Source organism: Plecotus auritus (assembly GCF_963455305.1).
Source record: "Plecotus auritus genome assembly, chromosome: 3".
Classification (NCBI taxonomy): domain Eukaryota; kingdom Metazoa; phylum Chordata; class Mammalia; order Chiroptera; family Vespertilionidae; genus Plecotus; species Plecotus auritus.
The window spans coordinates 161,225,030-161,251,247 of record NC_137772.1 but is presented as its reverse complement, the minus strand read 5'-3'; the positions used below and the strand labels follow the sequence as shown (position 1 = coordinate 161,251,247).

Here is a 26,218-nt window from a genome sequence, read left to right as displayed (position 1 = left end):
TGAGTTAGGTGGCTCACCTAGGCCCAGGTTAGGGGAGCTAAACATCACTCTAGGGGATGTTGCTTCTTCAAAGATAACTGTAAAGACCATGCCTGGGAGCCCATGCGTCCTGAAGAGGAAGGTGAGGGAGGATAAACTTCAACAAGAAATCAGACCTCTTAAATAATCAGAGCAAAATGGGACTTAGAACTCTACTTGCTTGGCCTCCTCGTTCCATGGATACCTAAAGTTCCCAGGAGTCACCGGGCTGTTGTGGCTCAGTGGTTGGGTATCGACCCATGAACCAGAAGGTCTTGGTTGGATTCCTAGTCAGGGCACAGGACCGGGTTTCAGGCTCAATCCCTAGGAGGAGGCGAGCGGGAGGCAGCCAATCAATGATTCTCTCTCATCATTGATGTCTATCTCTCTCACCATTTCCCTTCCTCTCTCTGAAATCAATAAAAACATATTTTTTAAAAAGTACCCAGAGTCAAGCATGAATTAGATAAACTGATTGAATAGAGAAATTAAAATAAGCCCCTGACACCTTTTAAGATTATCCATCATTTTAAAAGTAGTTAATACTTTAAAAAATGTCCTCATACCCATATCTAATTGAACCTTCAGACCAATTCTGTGAAGAAGATGTTACTCCTATTTCATAGATTAAGAAACTGAGACTTAAAAATTTGCTAAGCGGAACTTTGTATCTGTTTTAAGTACATGGAATTGCCTCCTCATATAACTGAATGTTATCAATTTTCAGAGTCATAAAGTAATTGCTCAACAATGGACACATGCATGTGTGGATGAAATACTACTGAGAAAAAGGCTGAAAAACAAGGCCAGCCTCAGACAGACTCCAAGGCCCTAGGGTAGCAGTAAATCAGTAAATCTGTCCTCATCATTTTGTTACCAATATCAGAAGCACTTATTTGACTTTCTCTTATTTTATGAGACTTGATCCATTTCAAATAAAGGAGCAGATGGAAAACTAATAGTGCGGTCGCTGCAGACAACCAAGAGGCAGGGCATCAAGGGAGCCCTGTGGACTCTCCCTGGAGAAGCCAGGCAGCCTGCTGTAGGGAGCTTGAGTTTTATTAGAACCTTATAGAGACCCTGCTTGGATTGGGAACTGGGCGAGGCTGTGCTGCCCGCATCAAAGACAGCTCCCAATCCTGCTCTCAGCTTCCTCCACCCTCACAAGGTGGGAGCCTTCTCTTCTGGCCCCTCTCATGGTCAAGCTCTTTTCTTCTGCTCCACATGAGAAACAAGTATGTTCTTGTCGCTAGGGAACTAGGAGACAAACTGGAGTCATTATTTCCTCTCTGGTCAGTCCTTTGTATCAGTATCTCAATCACCGTAAAAAGCATCACCTTACCCAATTATCTTGTAGTCTCACTCTGAGGACGAAATGTGTTCATTCTTTCCATCCATCCATCCATCCACCCACCCATCCACCCATCCACCCACCCTTGCTTCCATTGAATATCTATTGATTATTTGCTAAATGCTAGGTACCCTGATATCCAGCACTAAACAAAACAGAATTAGTTCCTGCTCTCGAGTAATTTTTATTCTAGTAAGAAATATAGATCTTAAGCTTTTAAAAACCATAGCCAATATGATTAGTGATGATTAGCAAAACAAAGGGTAAGAATCTATCTGGGGATAACTAAGGAACAACTGCTTAAAAAATATTTGCAACTGCTTCATTACGTCCTGGAAAAACCAGCTGTATTGCCTTGGGCAAGTCACTAAACCCTCTCTGGGCATTGATCTCTGCACTGAACGTTAGAGAAGTGAACTAAATGGTGTTAAAAATACCATATTTCATTGACTTCAAGATGCTATCACCTGTAAGACACACTGTTCTTTTTTTTTTTTTTTAAATATATTTTATTGATATTTTACAGAGAGGAAGGGAGAGGGATAGAGAGCCAGAAACATCGATGAGAGAGAAACATCGATCAGCTGCCTCCTGCACACCCCCCACTGGGGATGTGCCCGCAACCAAGGTACATGCCCTTGACCGGAATCGAACCCGGGAACCTTCAGTCCGCAGGCAGACGCTCTATCCACTGAGCCAAACCGGTTTCGGCTGTTCTTTTATTTACCACTAAAAATGCTGCCAATTAAGTTACAACATAATGCTTTCTTATTACTAAATTGCTTCCTACATGAAAGGGAAAATGTAAGTTAAATAAATGGGTTAAGGTAGTCAGCCCCATGTCTTCACATTCACGTTCTGACCCAGCTGATGTCCGTGTTTCCCACATGATGCTGTCTTTTCCACATCAAGAACAGTGGCGATGCAGGCTTCTCAGAGGATGCTTTGTCAGCATCTCTTGGACTTTCTTCCAAGCTGCTGAGACCTGTTTGGCAAGGTTTGATGCTTGTGCCTCCTTGATCTTATGTGAAAGTGTCAACAGAAGGTTTTAGACGATCATGCATGACTCTTCCTCAGATGGTTCTTAAATGGTTTACTGTCTGTATCTTCCAGGAGTTCTACTGGCCCAATCACATCACCAGGAATTATAACCAAGTAAGGACATGCACAGGAAGTAATGATGACATCACAACCACTGCAGGTTCACGAACAACCATATGATGAATCCTGGTTCCACAGTTGTTAAAATGTGTGTGTGTGTGTGGGGGGGGGGGGTGGGGAGAGTGGGTCTTTGAATAAATGAAATATAATATGTTCCTCCAAACTCCACTTTCAACTGAAGTTCTTAAGGTACCCAAGGAAGGGGGGTGCAAGTAGGCATATCTCTAAGTACCTTGTCCCCCTTTAGCTAGTCTCGTCTGTTCTCTCTTCTGTTCCTCTATGTAAGATTTTGTTTGCAAAGAGGTTTATTACAGTGAAAAAGCAAGTGTGAACCCTGTTAGATGCCTACCAGCTCTGGCATTTGGTAATACTATCTAATAAAAGAGAAACATGCAAATTGACTGTACCTCCACTACACCCACCAGCTAATCAGAGCGAGTATGCAAATTAACCCAACAAATATGGCAGTGGCCATGGAGCTAGAGCGAGCAGGAGGCTTGAGTTGCCCCCGGCAATGGAAGAAGCCAAGCTTCCTACCTGTCCTGGCCTGCCCTGGCCTCTGCTCAAGGCTACAAAGTTTCAATTATAGAAGATAAATAAATCCCAGATACTTGCTTCCAGCCAGTCCTGGCCTCTGCTCAAGGAGGCACTGAAAAAAAGAAAAAAAAAAAGAAAAAAAGGAGGGGCTGGGAGCTTGGGTCGCCGGGGGACATGGCCAGCCTGCAAACATCCATCAGCCCCTCACCCAGGCTGGCCAGGTATCCCAGTGGGGACCCCAACCCTGAAGGGAGTGTGGCCAGCCTGAAAACAGCCCTCAGTCCCTCACCCAAGCTGCCAGCCCCCCCAGCAGGGACCCTCACCCCATGGTGGCGTGGCTGGCCTGCAAACCACCACAGGCCCCTTTCCCAGGCTGCCCATGCCCCAAGGGAACCCCCCCACCCTGATCTGGGACACCCTTCAGGGCAAACCAGCCAGCCCCCACCCATGTACCAGGCCTCTATCTATACTAATAAAAGGATAATATGCTAATTAGACTGGGAGACCTTCCAGGAGACCTTCCAGACATTCTTCTGGACAAAGCCATGGTGGCAGGGCCGAGGTAGAGGCAGTTAGAGGCCAAGAGGGGAGGCCAGTTGTGGGTGATCAGGCCAGAATGGGATGGCAGTTGTGGGTGATCAGGCTGGTGGGGGCCGGGGTCGTTGGGGCTAAGCAGACCAGCAGGGGGGGCAGTTGGGGGCAAGCAGGCCATCAGTGGGGGTCAGTTGGAGGTGATTAGGACATCGGGGGGGGGCAGTTTGGAGTGAGCAGGCCAAGCAGGGGGCAGTTGGGGGTGAGCAGGCCAGTAGGGAGGGAAGGTGGGGGCGAGCAGGCCAGCAAGGAGGGAAGTTGGGGGTGAGCAGGCTGGCAGGGGGGCATTTGGGGGTGAGCAGGCCAGCAGGCAGAGTGGTTAGGGGCAATCAGGCAGGCAGGTGAGTGGTTAGGAGCCAGCAGTCCCAGATTGTGAGCGGGATGTCTGACTGCCGGTTTAGGCCTAATCCCTGTAAACCAGCAGTAGGACATCCTTCAAGGGGTCCCAGATTGGAGAGGGTGCAGGCCGGGCTGAAGAACATCCCCGCCCCCCCCCCCCCCCTGCCATGCATGAATTCATGCACTGGGCCACTAGTTCTAAAATAATAATGAACAGGAGAAGCTACTGACTCTTAAATGTCCAGGAATTTCACTGCTACAGGCATCTCCCAAAGCCCTGGGAGGGGTCCTAGCTATGTTCACATGGCCACATGATTTTTAAAATTTGAAAAGTATTTTTTTGTGCTCTTAAAGAGCTGTCTCCCTCAAAGTCTACAAGCTCCCGGTGCCACAAAACCTAGCTCCTCCTTTGACTATGCCATTTCACACCTATGTAGTTCTTAAGGAGTAGAGTCACATACATTTTCTCATTTGATTCCCACAGAAACCCAGGATCTTAAACATGAAATATCTGAAGCTTTTCAAGGTTAGATGACTTACTTAAGGACACCATAACATGCAAATCATTTCACTAGAACTTAAAACCAGGTGCTTTAACTCTAAATTCAGTCTTCTTTCTCCTCTATTACTTTGGTTAACATGGTTGTCTTGGATCAAGAAGTTGCTAAGGTGACTGTTATAAAAGATTTTTTTTTCCAAATTCTAATAAAAAGTTCTAACCCTATTTTTCTTTGACTTCTTAAATGTAAGTATGAAACATTAAAACAAATTGTGGTTCAAGTGGATTGTGAAAGTCACTTTCATACTACGGGTAAAAGAATATTTATGGTTTGTATTGAGTCATTGATCTGCCAAACCCTCATTTGGAAGGCCACACCAGTTCCAGAAAATAACAACTTTGTGTTGGAATTCATGAGAAATATGTCCTGCTGAATATCTAAAGAAAAGGCTTACTCTTTTTTTCTCTTGCTTAATCTTTGTTCAACCCAGTGAAATATGCACACATAGGAACATATTTTTGTCAGATCTGGAATCTGGATATATATATCCTGGAAAAATATTACTTCTGTCTTTGGTTTCCATTGCAAATTCTCCTTTAACAGATTCATCATGTGGCCTGAATAAAATCTCCACCCTTGTTATCCAGCATGAACAGAGCAGAGGACAATTTCTTTTTAAAAGCACAACACCCTACCAATGCCTTTAAAATCTATTAAAGAAGATCTCACCAAACCCATGAGAGCATTACAATAATTGCTTCTCTTACCCAGGTGAAAAAAAGGACATATCTGTCAACTAAAGAAGTGCAGAAGCAATTAGCACCTCAACACTCTACTGGGAGATTGCTTCAATTAAAGAAATAACAGGGATGCTTCATGCTTATTGTATTGCTAATATTTAGTTCTAGCATGGCAGCAGAGTCCCTCAGTTATCCTCATCCACCCTCCCCAGTGCCCTGGGGCCAGGAGCTAATGTGGGCATGGTCCAGGGTGAACTTGGGTGCTGGCACCTGTGGCACAAATGGTTGTTTGGTCACAGTTTTTGGAGGCCGAATGCACAAATAGGGCTGCTATGTGCACCGATGAAATCAACATGCAAGACTATGTATGTCTTACATCAATAAAAGCACATTTTTTCAGGCATTAAAAGAACATTTCTGGATTCTGTGCTATCACAATGAAACTGCCTTATCTGTCCTCTTCAAAGGCTGGGCTACTAAACAGTAAGTTTATAACAGGGTGTCCCCCCGAAATGTATACACATGTTAACAGCTGATAGTTCAATTTGGAAAATGAAATGTACTTTAATAAACACTGCCTTTATAATTACTCAAAGGGTGTGTATACATTTAAATGGGATACCCCACATTTCCCTAGCCTTCCATATAAACAGCGGAGGCTCATGACTGAGCTGGGCAGTGAAACAGGCAAAACCCTTGTTTGTCAGCAGCAAGATCTAGATCTCTCTAGAAGCCCAATCCATCATCTTTCCCGCTTCTGGGAGCCACCCATTCATGTTTTATGCAGCCTTTATCGAGTGCAATCTAGGAACACAAGCCTGATTAGAGTTTTGAGAGACACAGAAGCTGAAACCAGGGCCTGGGCTCCTGCAAGTCTTAGTGAAGTTAAATGTAACCCTTTTCTTCCTTTCCGCCCTCACCCCCACCCTAAAGCTTGGTTGTTGTAAGAGGAACCAAAGTCACTCCTAGAATTCTCAGAGAAAATCATGTAGGATAGACTGGTGCCCATTTTTACACAGGTGAAGGTAGGTAAAAATGAAAAAGATAACATGTGAGAAGAAAGACGCTGAAAGAGGTTTGAGGAGGAGGGCCTGTGTCTGACTTAATCATATATGATCCTAAAGGTCATCTGGTTCAAGACCCTGTCTCCGTTTAGTGTTTATCATCACCCAGCACCTGTGTGACTACCCCAGTGTGAGAAACGAATCCTCTCTGAAAGCCACCTACGTCTTCTTCAGGCAGCGTCAGTGAACAACCGCTGCGTGTATTAGGCACTTAGCATGCATGAGGCCTCACTGAGCATGCTGTGCCTGACACACTCCAGGTGGTCATCATTCTTCCCAATGCCGGATCACAAGCCCTTGTGTTGTCTCCTTTTCTTTCTTTTTCTTTCTTCCTTCCCTTCCTTCCTTCCTTCCTTCCTTCCTTCCTTCCTTCCTTCCTTCCTTCCTTCCTTCCTTGTTAACTTTTTTTTTTAAATATATTTTATTGATTTTTTACAGAGAGGAAGGAAGAGGGACAGAGAGTTAGAAACATCGATGAGAGAGAAACATCGATTAGCTGCCTCCTGCACACCTCCTACTGGGGATGTGCCCGCAACCAAGTTACGTGCCCTTGACCGGAATCGAACCTGGGACATTTCAGTCCGCAGGCCGACGCTCTATCCACTGAGCCAAACCGGTTTTGGCCTGCCTTGTTAACTTTTAAAAAATCCTCACCCAAGGATATTTTTTCCATTGAGTTTTAGACGAGTTGAAGGTGGGGAGAATGGGGAGGGGGGGCATCAATGTGAGAGACACACATTAATTGGTAGCCTCCTGCTCACGCCCAGACCAGGGCCTGGGATCGAACCTGCAACCGAGGTATGTTCCCTTGACTGAGAATGGAAACCAAAAAGACCCTTTGGTCCGAGGGCCAGCACTCTAACCACTAAGCAAAACTGGCCAGGGCTTGTCCCCTTTTCTTGAGTTGGACATGACCTGTGACTTGTATCTAATCAGTAGACTATGGCCAAGGTGCTGGGATGTGTGATTATGGTATGTGATTACCCACACGGAATGGTAGTGCCCATCCTGCTGGAGACCTGATCATCTTTGTGGGCTTTGAGGAAGCAGCAGCTACATTGGGGCTGAGGGTCACCTCTGGCTGACAGCCAGCAAGAAACTGAAGCCATGAATGAAATTCTACCAACACCCTGAGTGAGCATGAACGCAGATCCCTTCTCAGTCAGATATCATCTCAGTCAGATGAGACTGCAGCTTTGTGAGACCCTAAAAAGAGGACCAGAGGATCAATCATGCCTAGATTGCTGACCCACAGAAACGGAGGTAATAAACGTGTGTGCTTTTAAGCTGCTAAGTTTTGGTAGTACTGTTACACACCAATAGATAACTAATATACAGAGGTTTGTCTTTATCAACGGGGATAAGTTCCAGGATTCCCTCAGCCTGAAACCTTAGGTAGTGCCGAACCCTATATATAATGTGTTTTCCTATGCATACATACGTACAATAAAGTTTAATTTATAATTTAGGCACAGTAAAAGATCAACAACAACTAAGAATAAAGTGGAACAACTGTAACAATATACTGTAATAAAAATTACGTGAATGTGGTGTTCTTTCCATATATATATCTATTCCTCTCAAAATATCTCACTGTACTGTACTCACCTTTTCACTTAAAGAAGCACCTTGACAATTCTTTTTGGCACACCCGAATTACCAGCATCACTACTCTTTGCTTTAGGGCTTTGGTGAAGTAAAATAAGGATTACTTGAACACAAACATTGTGATACCACAACAGTCAATCTGATAACTGAGATGACTGTAAGTGACTAATGGGTGGGTAGTGAATACAGTGTGGACATACTGGACAAAAGGATGATTCACAATACTCAGAATGGTGCCCAATTTAAAACGTATGAATTGTTTATTTCTGGAATTTTCCATTCAATATTTTTGGACCATGGTTGACCATCAATAACTGAAACTGTGAAAAGCAAAACCGTGGATAAGGGGGGGATTACTGGAGATGCTTTATATGCATTAACTCATTTAATCCTCATTACTCTCTCATATCATACAATGGGAAAATTGATACATGAAGCATGAAATTAACATAGCAGTAGGTGGCAGGGCTGGAATTCAAACAAGACAGGCTAACCCCAGAGCCTGTGTTCCCAGACAGTAAGGTTTGCTCTTTTTCTCTACTTCTTAGAAAGTTCTGTCTTAAGTTACTTCCAAATATCACTCCCTATAACTTAGCCTTATAGCATGGCTCAAAGATCCAAATGCAGTTGTTAGTCAGCTACATTAAATGAATAAAACAAGCTGTTTGTTACCTGATCAGTAGTGTGTGGACATGAACTGGGGTGAAGAACAGCAGGTGCTGCCTCAAGGCATTTGCTGGTCAAACAAACACATCTGTGGGCTGACCTCAGCCAGTGGGATAATCTGGCTGGTGACTCTGACATATGAGTTCTAGGTATGCCTCTGGGATCAGGGGGAGCACACTGCTCCTTTCCCATATCACTTAAAATATCAGAAAACAGTTATCGTTTTTGTTCCAAATCTTCTATTTTCTCCTGTTTTTATAAATGACGATGTCCTCGAATTTATGTTGTGCTTTCTTGCAGACGGACTTCGGTCTTCTTGACATGTGTGTAAATACTTAAAGGGTCCGGGCTCTGTGTGGTATCCCCTGGCAGATATGTCTCTCTCCTCTTCTCCACCTGCAGGGTTGGGTCTGGTAGGCCCACAGGGATATGGTTCTGCTAGGTACCTCTAATCCATTAATATTTCTCTTGTCCTGATAGCACTTTTACAGAAGTCACCAAGGTCTTACACAAACACATTTCGGTATTAGATTCAAATGATACACAAGTGCATGGAGCAAAGCCACACTCGCCCTGTCCTCCTCTCATCGCAGAGGAAACTACCACTAGTCTTTGGCCCAACCTTTCATTCTCTGTTGAGACACTAACATTCACTTATATTGGATTAAACAACAATGATATATTCAACCAAAAATATGTCTTGGAAATCTTTTCATGATATGGCCTATAGGTATACCTCATATATTTTTTTAGTAGTTTTATACTATTTCTTAGAATGGCTGCATCCTAATTCATTTGAACAATTCCTCAATTGATAAATATTTTAGGTAGCTTCCAATATTTTACTAACAAGCAATGCTTTAATAAACATCTCTGTAAATACTGATATGCTGGCACATTTTATTCCCAGTTCTGCCCATTTTCATGGTCAACCATACCCCACCTCACTCATGACTGAATGAAGGGACTCTCCGTTCCCACTTGTTAACAATGAGGAACCTGAGTTGGGGGAGGTCCCTTTCTATTCCCACAGCACCCTCCTCCAAGTCAATGATGTTTGCCTTGAGACAATGAGTGATGGTAAAAGTGGTTGTTGTGGGGGGCTACTTAGATTTTTAAAAATTTTTTATTGATTTCAGAAAGGAAGAGAGAGGGAGAGAGAGATAGAAATGTCAATGATAAGAGAGAATAATTGATCAGCTGCCTCCTGCACACTGTCCCTCCAGCCCCTTGGGGATCGAGTCCACAACCCAGGCATGTACCCTGACCTCCTGGTTCATAGGTCAATGCTCAATCACTGAGCCACACTGGCCAGACACTACTTAGATTTTTTTCAAAGCATTTCTTTATCAAATTGAGATGATTCTCAAAAATTACCACATCATGAAAGTAGGCAAATATGGTTATATCTTTGTGCACAGGTGTGAGGATTACTGTAGGATAAATTCCCAGAAATGCTGGGAAAAGTGCCAACATTTTAAAACATTTTGATTGATGTTATCACAGTGTCTTCCAAAAATAGATATTTTTACCAACAATATATGAATGTTTCTATTTTCCTGTGCTCTTGACAGCACTTGACATAATCATTTTTAATATTTGTCATTTCAGTTTTTTGCAAACTCCTAATATTTTTTCTCTTCATTCTTGGTGCCTGAAGAACAAAAGAGGAGTTCTTGCCATCATAACTATTGCCACCTTCATCTTGTCTCCTAGAAAGAATAGTTCCTGAAATATGTTTTATTAGAATATGGACAACTTTATCATGTGAGAACTGTAGCTAACAGGAGTGTTAAGGATAATTGGAAGACTTTTTCCACGTTCTCTAGGCCAGGATAAGAAGAAATCTGCTGTTAGAAGCTGGTATAAAGTTACTTTTCGTATGGTGAAATGCTGAGCTATTCAACTCCCATGATGCATCTCCAGTGGCCCCTAAGGAGAACAATATTAAACTAGAAAGGACAGAATTTAACATTAAAATAAGAGGAAACTTATGCCAAAGGTGGTAAAGTGACATTAAAAGAATACTTTAGCTATTTAAAATGTATTTGAGTTTCTAGAGTCAGATAAATTACCTCAAAGAATGTGCAGATGTGATGGTGAAACAAAGAGAAAGATGAAAAATGTGCCAAAAGGCTGGGAATGAGTGAGCATCTCAATTTCTACAATGAGGGGCTCTGGAAATCCTAGTTCTCTGGAAGTGATGGCATGTTTTGGCAAAAAAAAAAATATTGTATCACTGAAGAATAAGGTCTGCAAACCAACATTATGTATAAAGACAGTTTAATGAGATTTGAGAATTTCAGTGGGCTTTCAGAGACATCTGTCATGATAACCTGTGGGCAGAACAGAGTACTGTGAGCTGAAAGTCTAGGAGGTTCATTAAGGATGCAAATCATTGTTAATGGGGAAGGATCACAGTTTCATGTGGGAATGCTGCAGAGCTCTGTCCTTGGTACTGCAATGTTCAAAATTCTTAATACTCTCAGATTTTATTAAATTTGTGGCCAATCTGTTGCTAAGAAATGTAATAAATATATGAGATGCTCAGGAATAGAACTATTTCCACTATGTGGAAAAGATGAGCCAAATCATTCGAGAACTGGGTACATACCTGAAAGATTAAGGCAATTCTAAACTCAAATACCAGCTCTGTGGTTGTTGGGCTAATTACTTAAGCCTCTGTGAGCCTCAATTTCTTCCTCCATAAAATTGGTATGATTAACTATTTATCTTGAATAAATAAGAACTGGCACATGACAGATGCCCAACTATTGTTAGTAACCTCCCTCTCCTCCTCTTCTCAACCCTTATCAGCTGAATATAATAGAAATAAATGTGCAGATAACCGAATGAAGGGTGTAGCATTGTCCTGCATTGTACAAAGTGCTACTACTCAAGGAAGGAAGCCTGACTCTTAAGAGGAAGTCATGAGGACAAGATTTATAAGTTTTAGTTGTGCAAAAGTTCAATGTAAATAAAGATCATTATTTCATGTAAAATATAATCTTGATCTGCATTAATTAAGTAGAACATCCCGATCAGGGAAGGTAATGGTTTTCTTGCACTCTGTTCTCTTCAGACCACAGCTGGGGGAAGGGTTCAGTTTTGGCTTCCAGATGCTACAGAGCACTGAGGACCTGCAGAAAGACTCTCAGGGTGATGAAAACATGCCACACAATGCAAGGTGGAAGGAAGGAACATGCTTTATCTGGTTAAACCACGATGACTCTGACTACACAACACGATGACAGTGACTCGGGGAAGAGATTACAGGTGCATTGAAGTACCTGAAAAACTTACTTTGGGGAAGTTCAAAATAATCAAAAGAGCTAATGGGTAGAAGTATGGGTGGGGGGGTGTTCGGGGACTTCAGCCCAATGACATGAGGAATATTTCTTAACAGGAAGACATATACAAAATGGGGGCTACCTTGTAAGATAGTGTTTCCTGTCTCTAAAAATATTGAAGCAGAAGTTAGATGTGGAATTTCCTATATTGAAAGAGGAAAACAGAGAAAGATGTGTGTGCATGCATGGTATGTGTGGTAGGTTTAGGTGTTTATTAGAGAAAGAGCAGTGAGAGTACTAACAAGGGGCACTCTTTCATTCCATCTCATTATTTTATAAGGTTTAATGCACAGTAGTGACCAGAGCCTAAGGTAGATGATGAAAGGAGAGTTTAATACAATAAACGTGGGCCACTTCAGCTATGAACCCTGCAGGGTACAACTCTTGAGGAGTTTTTAATAAAAATATTTTCTTGAATTTAAGGGACTATACCTTTAAATTAGAGCTAAATCTAGAACCCAAGAAAATAATTGCAGAGAAACTTTATATAGGATGAGCTAAACTGCCAAAAGATTTAATAAAAGTACATAATATGCTGGGTATTCATAAAAAGAAATGATTGTGGAAAAGAAATTGTCAAGGAGCCCCCGGGGAAATGGAATATGGTATATGGGGATGACATGGGACATGAGCATTAGATGGGTAAGTTCATTTAAAAAATATATTTTTATTGATTTCAGGGAGGAAGGGAGGGGGAGAGAGAGATAGAAATATCAATGATGAGTGAGAATCATTGATTGGTTTGCACAAGCCTGCAACCCAGGCATGTGCCCTGACTGGGAATCGAATTATGACCTCCTGGTTCATAGGTCGATGCTCAACCACTGAGTCACACTGGCCGGGCTATGGGTAAGTTCATTTTATCCCTTTTTTATTTGAAGAGGTAGGTATGTAAGAGAGATAAGGATACTATTTAGCTAAGAATCTACAGGGTTGCACAGTAATCCTTGGCCATTGCCTTAGGCAATCCACTTTCCCAGCCTTTGAAATGACACTGCCTCCCCTCTGTACAAGGCTAGGACATCCCCTTCCCCTCCTTCCTCTCTCTGATGACCTCACCTGTATTTCACTGAGAAACCCAGCAATCATTAGAGGACTGACCCATCTTCTCAGCAGGAAACCTACCATCCTCTAGGCCAGTGGTTCTTAACCTTTTTAATGCCGCGACCCTTTAATACAGTTCCTCATGTTGTGGTGACCCCCAACCATAAAATTATTTTCGTTGCTACTTCATAACTGTAATTTTGCTACTGTTATGAATCGTAATGTAAATATCTGTGTCTTCCGATGGTCTGCTGTAGAGCCTAAGACCAGCCACGCTGTCTAGGTTTTATCCAAGAGCCACTACTCTCTCGCCCTGTGACTTTGGACTGGCTTCTTTAGCTCTCTGAATTCAAGTCTGCTCACCTGTTAGAGGGGAATGAACAAAACTTATCTCCTGAAGGTGTTGTGAGGAAACATGAAGCCATATTTATGAAAATGCTTGGTCCAATACATGGAACATAGCATGAAATGAGTAGAAACTAGTATTTTTACTATTATCTCTAGCTTCCCTCACTCTCTTTTGAGGTTAGGTTACTTTAGTGATCAGGACATTCTTGCTACTCCCCAGGTTTTGGGTGAATATTATTCAGCGTCTGCTTTCTCTTTTAGTATTTCTTTTCTCTTTAAGATGACCCACTTCTGCACTATAAACCAACAACTACTTATAGGTATACTGACAAAGTGCATAGCATAGGGGTTCCCAAAATCATTTCCTCTGAGAAGAATCTCCTTCCAAGCCAGTGTTTGCCAAAGTATGGTGTAATAAACATTGATAGATGTATCTGAGGAGGACATATAAGTCTTTAAAAAATGTCAGAGTTAAAATTTTTTTAATTTATATTAGAAAAATATAATTACCATATCAAATCATAGATAGTAAAGGTTAGGATAAAGCTAAGTAAATGAGTGAACCAATTTAAATGTACCTAAAATCAGCTATACTAATAATAGAGGAATGTGCAAATTGGTTGGGATGCCCTCACGCAATGACCGAACAGCAGGCTGCGTGGGGCGATTAGGCCGGCAGGAGTGGGGGGCTGTGAGGGGTGACCAGGGGGGCAAGGAAGAAGTAGAGGGTGACCAGGCTGGTGGGGGGGGGCAGTTGGGGGCAACCAGGCAGGTGGGGGGCAGTTAGGGGCGACCAGGCCAGTGGAGGGGGCAGTTAGGGGTGACCAGGCTGGCGGGGGGGGGGGGCAGTTAGGGGTGACCAGGCTGGCAGGGAGAGGTGGTTAGGGGTGATCAGGCCGGCAGGCAGCGGCAGTTAGGGGTGATCAGGCTGGCAGGGGGGGCAGTTAAGGGTGATTAGGCTGGCAGGCAGGCAAGAAGTTAGGAGCCAGAAGTCCCGGATTGTGAGAGGGATGTCGGACTGCTGGACATCCTTCATACACCTGAAGAGTGCACCGGTTGGGCCTAAACAGGCAGTCGGACAACCCCCTAGGGGTCCCAGATTAGAGAGGGTGCAGGCTGGCCTGAACCCCCCCGCCCCGTGCACGAATTTCATGCACCAGGCCTCTAGTATTAATCGTAATACAGGTGGAACACAGATATATAACAAACATTATGAATTTGACTTGTGAGTGACTGAAATTTGGGAATCTGTTCTAAATCATGTAAGCCCAATGGATAAGAAAGAAGTATTAATGGACTCACAGAAAACTGTATTAACACAATTCTTTACTTTCCCCAATGCCAATAAATACAACCTGTACCCAAACCAATTTTCTAAGGTCACTTCATTAAAGCTCCTTGGGTTGAAGGTCTCCCTAACCCATAGAGTGGGAGAATTAATTTTTCCTCAGTGCAGAGTAATAGAGGAAGAAGACTTTCTTCTTGTAGCTCTTCTGCATATGTCGTTGAGCCACCTTGTAAAATTCTCTTTAGACCCTGGGAGACTGTACTGGCCATCGGCCGTGTTACTCAGCCTGAATACTGTGTGTACCCTGAGCATAACACTGACCAAAGGCCACTACTCCTATAACACTGGGGGCCCGGGAAATATCAAGGCACAGTACTAGTTCACTATAAAGAATCTCCCCCTAAGTTGCATGCTGGAAGAATTAATGTTTAAAAATCATTTGCTGCACATGTACTGGTTCATTCTATTTCATCCATGTTTACTAAGGCATGAGAAAAATTCAAACATAATAGACTCATTTCTCTGAAACACTAATGAAGCCACAGCCCTGCACACACAGATCAAGCTGCCCACCTTGCCCAGTGCTCCTGGAGAACTCAGTATGTACAACCAGCCGCAGAGTAAAGTGGATCAGTTCTCAGGGGGAAATCCTGAATGTGTACCTGCCATAATAAGTAATAAGTTCTGCTTTGCATCACTCTATTTATAGACTCTGGTTATATTCGAAAAATTTTTAGCCTTTTTCAGTAGCTGAATACTTGAATAAATCATTCTGATCTTGTCAATTTTATTGTTAAATTGTGCTCAACCTTTCTCGTAAGGTGTTCTAGGCCTGCAGACATTTTCTGCTCAAACAGAAACAGATGAAGCTGGGGGGAGACCTCTGGACTTTAATATTCTCTAGCTTCTAGCTGACCTATAGCTCACTCATTAGCGGTGGGCAGCCAACCATTTCCTTAGAAATGTCATATTTTGTGCAGCCTCAAGGCTAACATGCACAGCATATGAGTCAGAAAACGTGTTGCACGTTTTGGTAGGAAAGTGTACTAGTCATAAGGTAACAGAGTCTGCACAGAGAAAACCTGCCCGCTGGTCTCTGCCTGCGCATTCAGTCCACAGGTGGTGACAATACCTACCATTGGATAAGCACTGTCCTATGCACAGATATGATAGTAAACGAGACATAAAGTGCCCGTTCTCAGAGAGCTTACATTTTAGTAAGGGCATGAGAAACACGTGCCCGTTAATTTCAGATAGTGATAAGGACCATGGAAAACACAAATCAATAAACGAACGGGGGTGTGGGCAGAATCTCACACATATTTGCAGTGCTACTGAGAGTCTCAACTCTACGATCTTAGAAACTTCTCTCTAAAGAAGTAATACAGTGTTACTAATTTCTTAAATATTCAGTAATTTTAACATATGTAAACATCACTCTTTTGGGCTTTTAATGCTGACTCTGAGGGCTCTGGTGGGGCAGACCCTGAGCCTTAGGTCCCTGATGTCCACACCTTGGCCCACTGGGTGCTTTTGAGGATGCAGGGACAGCCTGACTGAGTAGCAAAGGTCCTTGTCCCTTGGCATGTTCTCACATGGGTCATTCCCTCACTAATAGCAGTTTGACTCGACAACTTGGGGAAGCATCTGCAGCTCCATGTTTTTTTTTTTTTTTAAATTATTTTGAAATAATTGTAAAAATCTATGAGTTGCAGGAACATTATAAAGCACTCTTTCATACACACACAGACACTTAGTTTTTTCTAAATCATCTGAGAGCACACTGCAAATGCAATGGCCCTTCACCTCTTATTTTTTTCTAGCTTTACTGAGGTGTACTTGAATATTTAGAGTGCACAATGTGATGATTTGATATGCACATGCATTGTGCATCACTATTATTTGTATGACATTTCATGCTTGCTTCATTCAATTGAATTTGGTTTCCTATTTGTGACACTCGCCCATTTTTTGGAGGAGCTCAATGGTGAAACTAAACAGAAGAAGCAGAACCAGGCTAGAAAACTAGAGTAACTATCCTTCATACACCTGAAGAGTGCTATAACTATAAATACTAGGGCAAATGTCACACTATATATACCTGCTATAATAATGAATATTTCTCTCTGGCCCCCTTCCTCTCTGTAAGCATGCCCTCGGGTGAGGATTAAAACAGAAAAGGAAAACGCAATAGAGGTGAGTGTTTAACACCATCCTGCCTTTGTGAATTGCCCAGAATTATTTGGAAGACCAGCATAAGAAAGAAAGCTGTCTTACCTGGAAAGGTGAGGCAAATCAAATAAATAATACACAAACTCCGGTTTTTGAGGTCTAGTGTAGTATCCTGTTTTCCCTTCACTGGCACTAGACAGACATGATTAAATGACTCATCTCTAAGTGGTTAAAGCCAAAAATACTTGCAAAATCTGTCAAGAGTCTGTACAAATTTTCTCTAATAATTTGGACAAACCACTCAAGTGGTCAAACTTCAGTACACCGGTAATATGTCAAATATAAAAGAATAAAATCAATACATTATTTTTAATAAACATAGATGTGTAGTAGAATCTGTTAGTTAAAAATATCTCTGTACTTGAAATTCATCTTCTCTTTGAAAAAAAAAAGGGGGCAGAAATGAGATTGAAAATACTCATCCTTAATTATTTTTTTTTTTTACCAGAATGTTGTCTTTTATCTAAATTTAAACTTTAGTGTCATAGGGACACTTGACATTTTTTTAAATATCATCATTATTAAAAATTTTACAAAAACTTAGGAAAGAGTAAAAATCTTCTTTCTCACACACTTTATGCCATAAGAGACATGATTAAAATGATGAGTTTCCAAATAACATGAATAATGCATTTCTCCTTTATCCAAAGCAAATGTACTTTGCTCCTAAGGGATGTTTAATCCATTCTCTTTTTTGAGAAGAGCAAAGGAGGGTGATGAAGGGATTTATACTTGGAATTATCATTCAATGTAGGCACATATTTGACTTGTGATTATAAAATAATTGTTGTAGTAATTTTGAGTTTAGACAAGGGTAGTGAATTTTGATATGAATGAAAAGCAAATTATATTTCTGTTAATATTCAAGGTTACCTTTTTGAGACAGAATTATAAAATGGTACTGTTTATTATGTTATGGAAAATGTGGAGCCCATGTTAAGAAATCTTATGTATTCATATGTGAATAAATATTTACTCCAGGAGTAGCAGGTCTACATAAGTTTCAAAGAACAGCCTAAGCTTTCATAAAACTTGGACAGAGAAGCTTAAAATCCTTCCACTACCCTCCACTTCCCCACCCCCTTCCATCAGAAAAAGTGGTCAGTGGTCAAATTCAATCACCATCCTTGGATCACTGGGAGTGGAGCTGTGGGGACATGTGAGGAAAAGCCATAGATCCTTTGAGGTTTCAGCTCCTTGCGTTTGCTTACTCCCCAGTCACAGGGCAGGGTAACGGCCCTGGCGCTGCCTCTGTACTGAGGTGCCTCTGCCCTGGGAAGATTCAGGGGCTGGTAGGTGAGCTGAGCTCTCCTTTCTGCCTCTTTCACTTTTTTGGTGCACTTTTCTCTAGACACTTCTTTCCTTGCTCCCAGGGTAGTCATACTATCTTTGAGGGAAGTAAGATGGAACATGAGCACAGGAGAGAGAATCAAAGGCTGTAAACGTGCATTTTGCTTTTACAGCCCCATGTGGTCCAACTTAGTTCATCAGAACACTCTGGGATTTTTCTGCAGAAGCTCCAGCAAGTAATAAAGACTGTGTTTTCCCTGGCCTTTTCCTCTTTCCATTTCTCTCTTGTGGACTTAGTAGGGGTAAAGGTAGACATGGTAGGTGACAGCTTAAGATCTCTTTGTTTTAAGTGACTTTTTGGCCAAAGGTCAGGAAAGACTTCCTTTTGTCAGAAAAAAGAATGGGTACTTTAAAAAGGTTTTTATTGCTTTTTGTTGTTGTTGTTGTTTTTTTTTTTAGAGAAAGTGAAACATCAATCAGCTGCCCCCTGGGGATTGAGCCTGCAACTTGGGCAGTTCCCTGATATGGAATTGAACCGGCAACTTCTGAGCCACACTAACTGAGCCACACCGGCAAGGGCAAGAATAGGTAATTTTAAAATGATAGTAAGGGTTCTGAATTCCAAGTGTCAGAAGTCAGTTAGGAAGCATCCAAGAAGTTCCTTGATTTTCTCAAGAGAACAGTAATATAGTAATAGTAATAGTGCCAGAGGGAAAGGGGAGTGGAGGTGGGTAGAAAAGGGTAAAGTGGCAATAAATGGTGATGAAAGGAGACTTGACTTTGGGTGATGAACACACAATATGATATACAGATGATGTATCATAGGATTGTTCACCTGAAACCGATATAACTGTGTTAACCAATGTCACCCCAATAAATTCAATAAAAAAGAAAAAAAATACATAGAGAAGATCTAGTAAAAATGTGACAAACTGGGCCCACATTCTCCTAGTCTTGATACATTTCCTACTTTCTTTTTTTTTTTTAAGAAAAGCCAGAAATCTCTAGTTTTTAATATAATATCTCCCAAATTTTAAATATTGGCTATTCATTCAAAACTTTTAAAAACATTATGTAGGCCAAACAAAAAGAGTAATAATCAGCTACTACTTTGTTTCCTTAGCCCTGTGACTGGTGGGATCTTTTTCCTTGGACTGTTCTAAACAACTAAGGAGATTTTGAAGACTTTTGGCCCTTTTGACCACTACCTTATGAGAGGTGGGCAAAAAGGTGTTCGTGCTTGTTCAAACCCCGGGAAAATCACCCATGAAGCCTACAAAACATGCTCATGATTGCAGTGACTTTTAAACTGTTATAAGGAGGAACAAAAGGAAAAATTGCACAGTGAAGAATCACTTAAAGTGACATGAACCAAGGATTATGATGAATGACTTCTGTACAGCTAACATGTAATTTTAAAAACTACTCAGTGACTTTAAGGAAAAGCCTGGCCCTCAGACATGTGTTATAATTTAGTGTACACCATTAGAGAACCCATGAAAGAAAACCTGATGACAGTCAGTGCTTTTGTTTTGTGTCACAGAATGTGGTAAGGACAGTGGTAATTCTCTTCACTCTTCCCAACAGAGGAGTATGGAGTGCCAGCTAATGTACAGAAGACAAGAAGGAATTGATGGGTAGCTAGCATTCTTGAACTTCAAACCTTGTACTTCTTGATGCTGACAAGGAGAAAGCAGAGAACACAGCCCATAGCTAACTGCAATAGTTTTTCTAAATGTGACCAGCACTAAGATTGATGTTTTCTAGGATGGAATTGAACAAGTCTTAGGACTGCGGGATGCCATCTAATTACTGAATTCAAATTACTTTAACATCTTTAAAGCACACAGACAAGGATGCACAACATATTCACAATATGCCCCTTTATAAGCCATGTACTTTCATAATGAACCTAAGCCTTCAGAATAAGAATACACATGACTACATGTAGTTCTTATACAAATAAATAATAATCACAAACAGGGCTGCTTGGAACGAAACTCATCTTACTCTTTATTCGAATGAAAGATTCCCCTTTTCACTGACAGGCCAAACTATTCAATTTACTGTTGAGAACACTGCATTGTTTCTCCTGAATTGCTAAATCTACTATACTCTAAAATCCTGTAGCTAAGGTTTAGCTGTATTCAGTTTCCTTATATTAAATATATTTTTCATAAATGTCTAATGCATTAGTGCTTTTAACCCCCCACCCCCTTAAGTACAGTTGCCTCCATAGAGGTTTTCCATAAACTACCTAATTCAGATGAAGTTTAAATAATATTTTGAATATCCTTCTGCCTTTAACTTTAGAAGATATGTTATTGTCAAAGTCAAAGCTTTAAAATATTGAAGTTCAGGGGTAAAGACATTTGAAGATAGCTCTCAAAATGTTTTTGTTGAAAAAATGGGTGTCACTTAAATATTACAAGAATCCTCATCACAGCTTCCTAAGGAAATGAAATTCCAGAACTTCCCAAGAGTTGTCCGATGGAAGTAAGTCCAGGTTCAAAGAGAGAAGAAGAAAGGAATGATTTTTATTCAGCACATACACTATCTGCTACTGCAATTTTGAGCCTCTTTGTTTTGCTGGTTATATCTCAGTAAAGAAATAGATGCTTCTGTGAAAGTTATCCCCTGAAAACAGAGGTGAGAGCAGGAAAATGAGTGTGAGCCAATTTAAATTCAGGTCATTTCACAAAGAATTTGCACACAAAGTGAATTCTCACAAGTTTGCAAGCTTTTCCAAAGTCTAGCTTTCATGAATATTGTGTGAACAAGTTGTATAGAATGCAGTCTATATCCTATGGAACAGCATCATGTTTATTACCATGGTGGGATTATTTGGGATCACCAAATAACAGGGTTCAAACGTCAAACAGCTGAAAAATCCAACAATCTGGTCTAACCTGGGATGCTCTGTCTCCTCACAGCCAATGCTCCATCAGGCGGCTTTGTCTGGCTGGCGGATTTAGTGTAGGGACTCTCATCTGCAAAGGTACAATGAAGGGTTTGGTTAATTTCCATCCAGTTTCTAATGCAGTGATTGCAGTCCTTCTGCCAGAGAGAGGTGATATGGCATGGTACAGCAGAAAGAGTCGGTAGACCTCGGTCCTAACCTTGGCTTAGCTGTGGGGCAAGTTATTATTAAAATGCTCTGGACATGGGTTTCCTCTCCTCTAAAAGAGGGATATACTTTCTCACCCACAACTTAGGATTGTCAGGATTGAACTAGAGTGCATATGAAGGCATCAAATAGTAAGAAATATGCAAATAGAGTATGCAAATTATTCGCCTGTCAGCTTCATTCATTGATAAATAAGTATCAGTGAATATCAGTAACAGGAAGACAAAGAGGGAATAAAATGGCTCGATGGGCACTAAGAATAATCAGGTAGAAGAACAAAGAAAATAGAAATGTTATATTTCAGATAAGCAGATGACAGATCATTAGTACTGCAGGGAAATAAAGACACACAGAAGTAGGGAGTTCCTGAGCGTGTGAAGTGGCAGCCAGCACCAAAAGGAGGTAACAGGGGCATTCAGAGTGAGATCAGAGAAGGGAGGTTGAGAACAAGAAAGGAATGATGGTTTGGCAAAAGAAGAGGTATACAGCAATGAGCTGATTGGCCTTCTTTTAGAGAGAGATGAAAATAATCTGAAGAACCATAAAAAAGCAACTGAAAAGACAGAAGCTCAGTATATCTGTGAGAGTTAGGCAAGAAGCTGAAGAGATGACAAGATCTTAAGAGGTGACAGATTCATCAGATTCTGAGTAAAATGATTTTGTTAAATCTAGAACAGAAGTTAATCTGGCTTGGAATATAGGAGTAATGATCTAGGATGGCAAATGTTAGGGTTAAAACAGAAAGGGAGATTTCTTCTTAGTTTGCATGCAGACATTTGTATAAAGTAGAAGAGATGTCTGAGTAAAGATCAGCATGTACATGGCCTGAGTAAACATAATGTAAAATAATTAGCTAGTAAATCTAGGCAAGCTAGATGACCCAAATATTACTTCTGGACACACCATACAGTTGGTTTGTTGTAGTTATAATAGGAAATTGTTAATGGATTAAAAAGAATGATATTGTGCTTGGCAAACTACTAAATGTAACAAGGATTTAATTCAACAAGGCTTTGTCATCTGAAAACGTTAATTCTCCCAACTAAGTGGTTTGTGTTTTAAAATTGAGGAACTCGATTTCTCTCTGGAACGTACTTCTGGTTGAAATGATTCATGATTTCTTCATAAAACTAACAAGGTCTTTATAAGGAATGACAAAAAGGAATGATGAACACTGCTGTAAGCTGCAATTAACTTAAAAAATGAAGTCACACTGCTTCATGTTTATATTCCATTTGTCACACAATTCTTTATATTCTCCCAACCATAAACTACCAACTTTCAGACACCAAATCAATCAACAGCATCCTTTTGCTTATGAAGCAGTATCCCAGGTCTGTGACTGTTCACTTTGCAAATGCAATGTTTTAAAAAAATACTTTTTTTTTGTTGATAGTATTACAGATATCTCCCATTCCTCCCATCCCCTTTACTCCCCTTCTCCCAGATCTTCTCTACCCTATTGGCTGTGTCCATGGGCTATGCATATCTATAATAATAAAAGTGTAATATGCTAATTAGACCGGATGTCCTTCCGGACAAAGCTGGGGCTGCAACTGAAGCCCGGTCCCGGGTCCTGGGTGCCAGAGGGAAGCCAGTGCCAGCAGCCTGGGGAAGGAAGGCCTACTCTTGCATGAATTTCATGCATCAGGCCTCTAGTAAGTATATAAGTTCTTTGGTTTATCTCTTCTAGTCCTCCTAACCCTACATCAAGGTATGTCAGTCTGTTCCATGCCTCCTTGCTTCGAATCTTATTTTGTTGGTCAATTCATTTTTGTCATTAGATCCCACAAATAAATGAGATCATGTGATACTTGTCTTTCTCAGATTGACTTATTTCACTTAGCATAATATTTTTGAGTATAATCACAACCACAAAAGGTAAGCATCAGAGCACAAAAGTCTCCATTTCCCCCACCATTCCCACCTGAATATTTGAGTGCTTTTCTCACAGTGTTGATTTAATAACCAGGCAATATGCTTTACATATATATAGCACCTACTAAAACAAATTTACTGTATGTTAAAATCCAAATTGTTAATAAAGCCAATTAAAAATACATTTTCTTTTAATATCCAAAAACTTTGAAACAGTGTATTTATGGGTACAGAGCAGTGAACCAGGGGATAGAGATCATAACAACCAGTTTTACATAGGCACAGCATCTCAGAAGCTTAAAGGTTTTCTTCAGTTTTCAACTTGTCAAAAGTCCAGGCAATGAAAATCTTGGTTGAATCCAGTGTTGGATATCTTAAAGGGAAGTAAGAGATTTGCACAGGAGACACTGGATTTTTTTGCACCTGATACTCTATATTTTAAGGAGCCATTTCTTTAGAAGTTTACCCAGTTTGCATTCCAGAAGTAGTCAACCTTGTTAAAATTGTTTTCTTATTTATAGTAAATTTGAAAGTAGAGCTGAGATAGTTTAATTATGCACATCCTTAAAAGGTTGAAACTGAATTATAGATGGTTACCTGGCCAGCCTCTACCTTTGCATTCCCCAGCTCCCACCCTCATTCTCAGTATTCAGTGTCCTTCTGAGAAAGGCGGAAGTAGACAATTATCTAGAAGCCAAAAGTTGTTTGGTCAAAGGATCTGACTGAAATAAGTTCCATATTGTCTAAACATAACTTGCCAAAGTCAATCTGGGTGAAAGCAATAATAATTCCTAATGGAAGTGAGAAGAATCTTGGCAATATTTATCATGAGAGTAAAAGGAGAGCATAGCAACAGAGCACCATTTAGCACTTATTTTTAAAGAAAATTTTCTAAGAACATATCTTTATTTTAAATCACCAAGAGCACTATGGACCTTTCATTAAAAAAGCAACCCATTATAGAATGAACACATCAACTCCCATGATGTAATTTATTTAACATCAACTCTTGATTCAAACTTTGAAAACAGTAATGGATGGAAGATACTGAATATTTCAGTGGCAGATGGCCCCATAATAGGATACTAAAGCACAAGAATGTCTGGGGTATAGTTTTAATCCACCAAGTCATGGAGAGCTATGGAATCTACTGTCAAGGTTTTTCATGCAGACCCTAATGGAGATGCATAGATATAATCACTAGAATTTCATGATATAAGGGATGATCTAGACCACTCTTTCACTTTATAGTTGAACTTGAGGCCCAGAGTGATACATTTATAAAAGGACATATCTAGAGTGTGTCTAGACTGCATTTCTTTTATTTTTGTTCCCATGCTATTTCCTCTTGGGTGGATAATGAGATTTGCTAGGTGATCAGGTGCTCATTTCTGTATCACACAGGTAAGTGAATAGACACAATCTTCCATCAGAGACCTTGCATGATGTACGTTAATCCTTATGGAGAAGCCTATGTGTGAATATATATATACGTGTGTATATAAACTTCATTTCCCTCTCCTCCAAATATTTGTTTGTCTAAAGTGAAGTACATATAAATTGTTCTACAAAACCAATTTATACTTTTCATTTCATTTTTTTTGCAGACAAAATTTTTAAATAAATGCTAATACAATTCATTGTTCCTGAGTAAGGGCCTCAAAGGTTCACTGAATTATAAAATCTGTGTTAACACTTCTCCTTTATCAGGGAGACACTAACTAGACTTTCAGGTTCCATCCAAATTACATAAGTGAGTTAAAATATTAGCCAAATAACAAAGAAAGGAATCAATTAGTAGATAAGATGCATCCATAGTATGTATCTACCCATAGTATGCATCCATCAAATGTGTGCTGATAGATGAATGAATTGTATTCAACTTTTCAAACTAAAGCATTTATTATAAACTAGAGGCCTGGTGCACAAAATTTGTGCATGGATAGGGTCTCTAGGCCTGGCTGGTGATCAGGGCTGATCAGTGGGGCGATCGGGGGTCCCTGTTGCTAATGATCACCTCCTTCTGCAGGGCAACCGGCGGGGCGATCTGGGGGCCCCCGCTGGCACCCACCTTGGCTGGACTGGGGCCTGCAGGCTGTGGGCAGCTCCTGCATTGAGTGTCTGCCCTCTGGTGGTCAGTGCACGTCATAGCAACCAGTTGTTCCACGGTTGTTCTGCCGTTTGGACAATTTGCATATTAGGCTTTTATTATATAGGATAAGCAACCTGAAGGAAGTCAAATATTTGCTATGAGCTTTCCTCCCTCTTCCTTCCTCCCTCTGATTTCCCCCCTAGTTTTATAGCCTATTCCATTTAAAGTCACAGCATCACCCAATAGCTATTGAATACTGACCTATGGCATGTTAACAATCTGCAACTCTTTATAAATGGATATTAAAATATTTCCTTTAATTTTCATTTAGACTACAGAAGGATTGAACAATCTTTAAAATAATGCCTTTAAGCAAAATAATTCTGATTTCCATACCAGACTCCCAGCCTTGACTTTGATGGTGGATCATATTATTGACATTCACTATAAGAGCAAAGCAGACATGCAGCTGGCACGCTAGTGCTCAATGAAGTGAATGTTGCGAGTAATCATTGCGTGCATCTCAGGGACTCAGAACTGTCAGCCTTTTCTAATGACATTTTAGCAGATATATAATCACTGTCACACATGATGGCCACCCACTATCCAAAGGGCTGCATGTTGGACATAACAAGGAAGAGCATGGGGTCTCCTTTACAATCTCATCCCATGAGGCCAGAGAAAATCCCCTCCATTAAGTGAAAAGTCAACACCATGACAGAGGCAAAGAGAGGGCTTAGCTAAGCTTATACTTAAAACAGAGTGAAACAATAGGGGTGGGGAGGCATCTGTCCCTGCCATTCCATCCATTTCGGCCAATCTCCTCACATGCCAAACACAGGAGGGGCAAACACAGATCATCTGTTATGATTCCATTTTCCAAGTGAGGCTGGTGTTATTATAAACTTGGGAAGCAAACAGCAGGCACCTAGGGAGCAATGCTTCATTCTGTATCACAACAAAGCCCCTGTCGGAGCTGAACCACATCCTGTGG

At 40.9% G+C, this 26,218-nt stretch overlaps 1 protein-coding gene across 14 annotated transcripts in view; it reads right to left on the bottom strand.

Moving 5' to 3' along the window:
* GRIP1 (glutamate receptor interacting protein 1) overlaps window positions 1–26,218 on the bottom strand; it is a 708,576-nt gene that overhangs the window by 163,703 nt on the left and 518,655 nt on the right. For 11 of the 14 annotated variants that reach the window (XM_080659312.1, XM_080659305.1, XM_080659309.1 and 8 more), the window contains exon 2: window positions 21,037–21,117. The exons of the other annotated variants lie outside the window; for them this stretch is intronic. In XM_080659312.1, coding sequence (XP_080515438.1) covers window positions 21,037–21,117 — 81 coding nt within the window. The remainder of the gene's footprint in view (window positions 1–21,036; window positions 21,118–26,218) is intronic. 14 annotated transcript variants of the gene reach the window in all.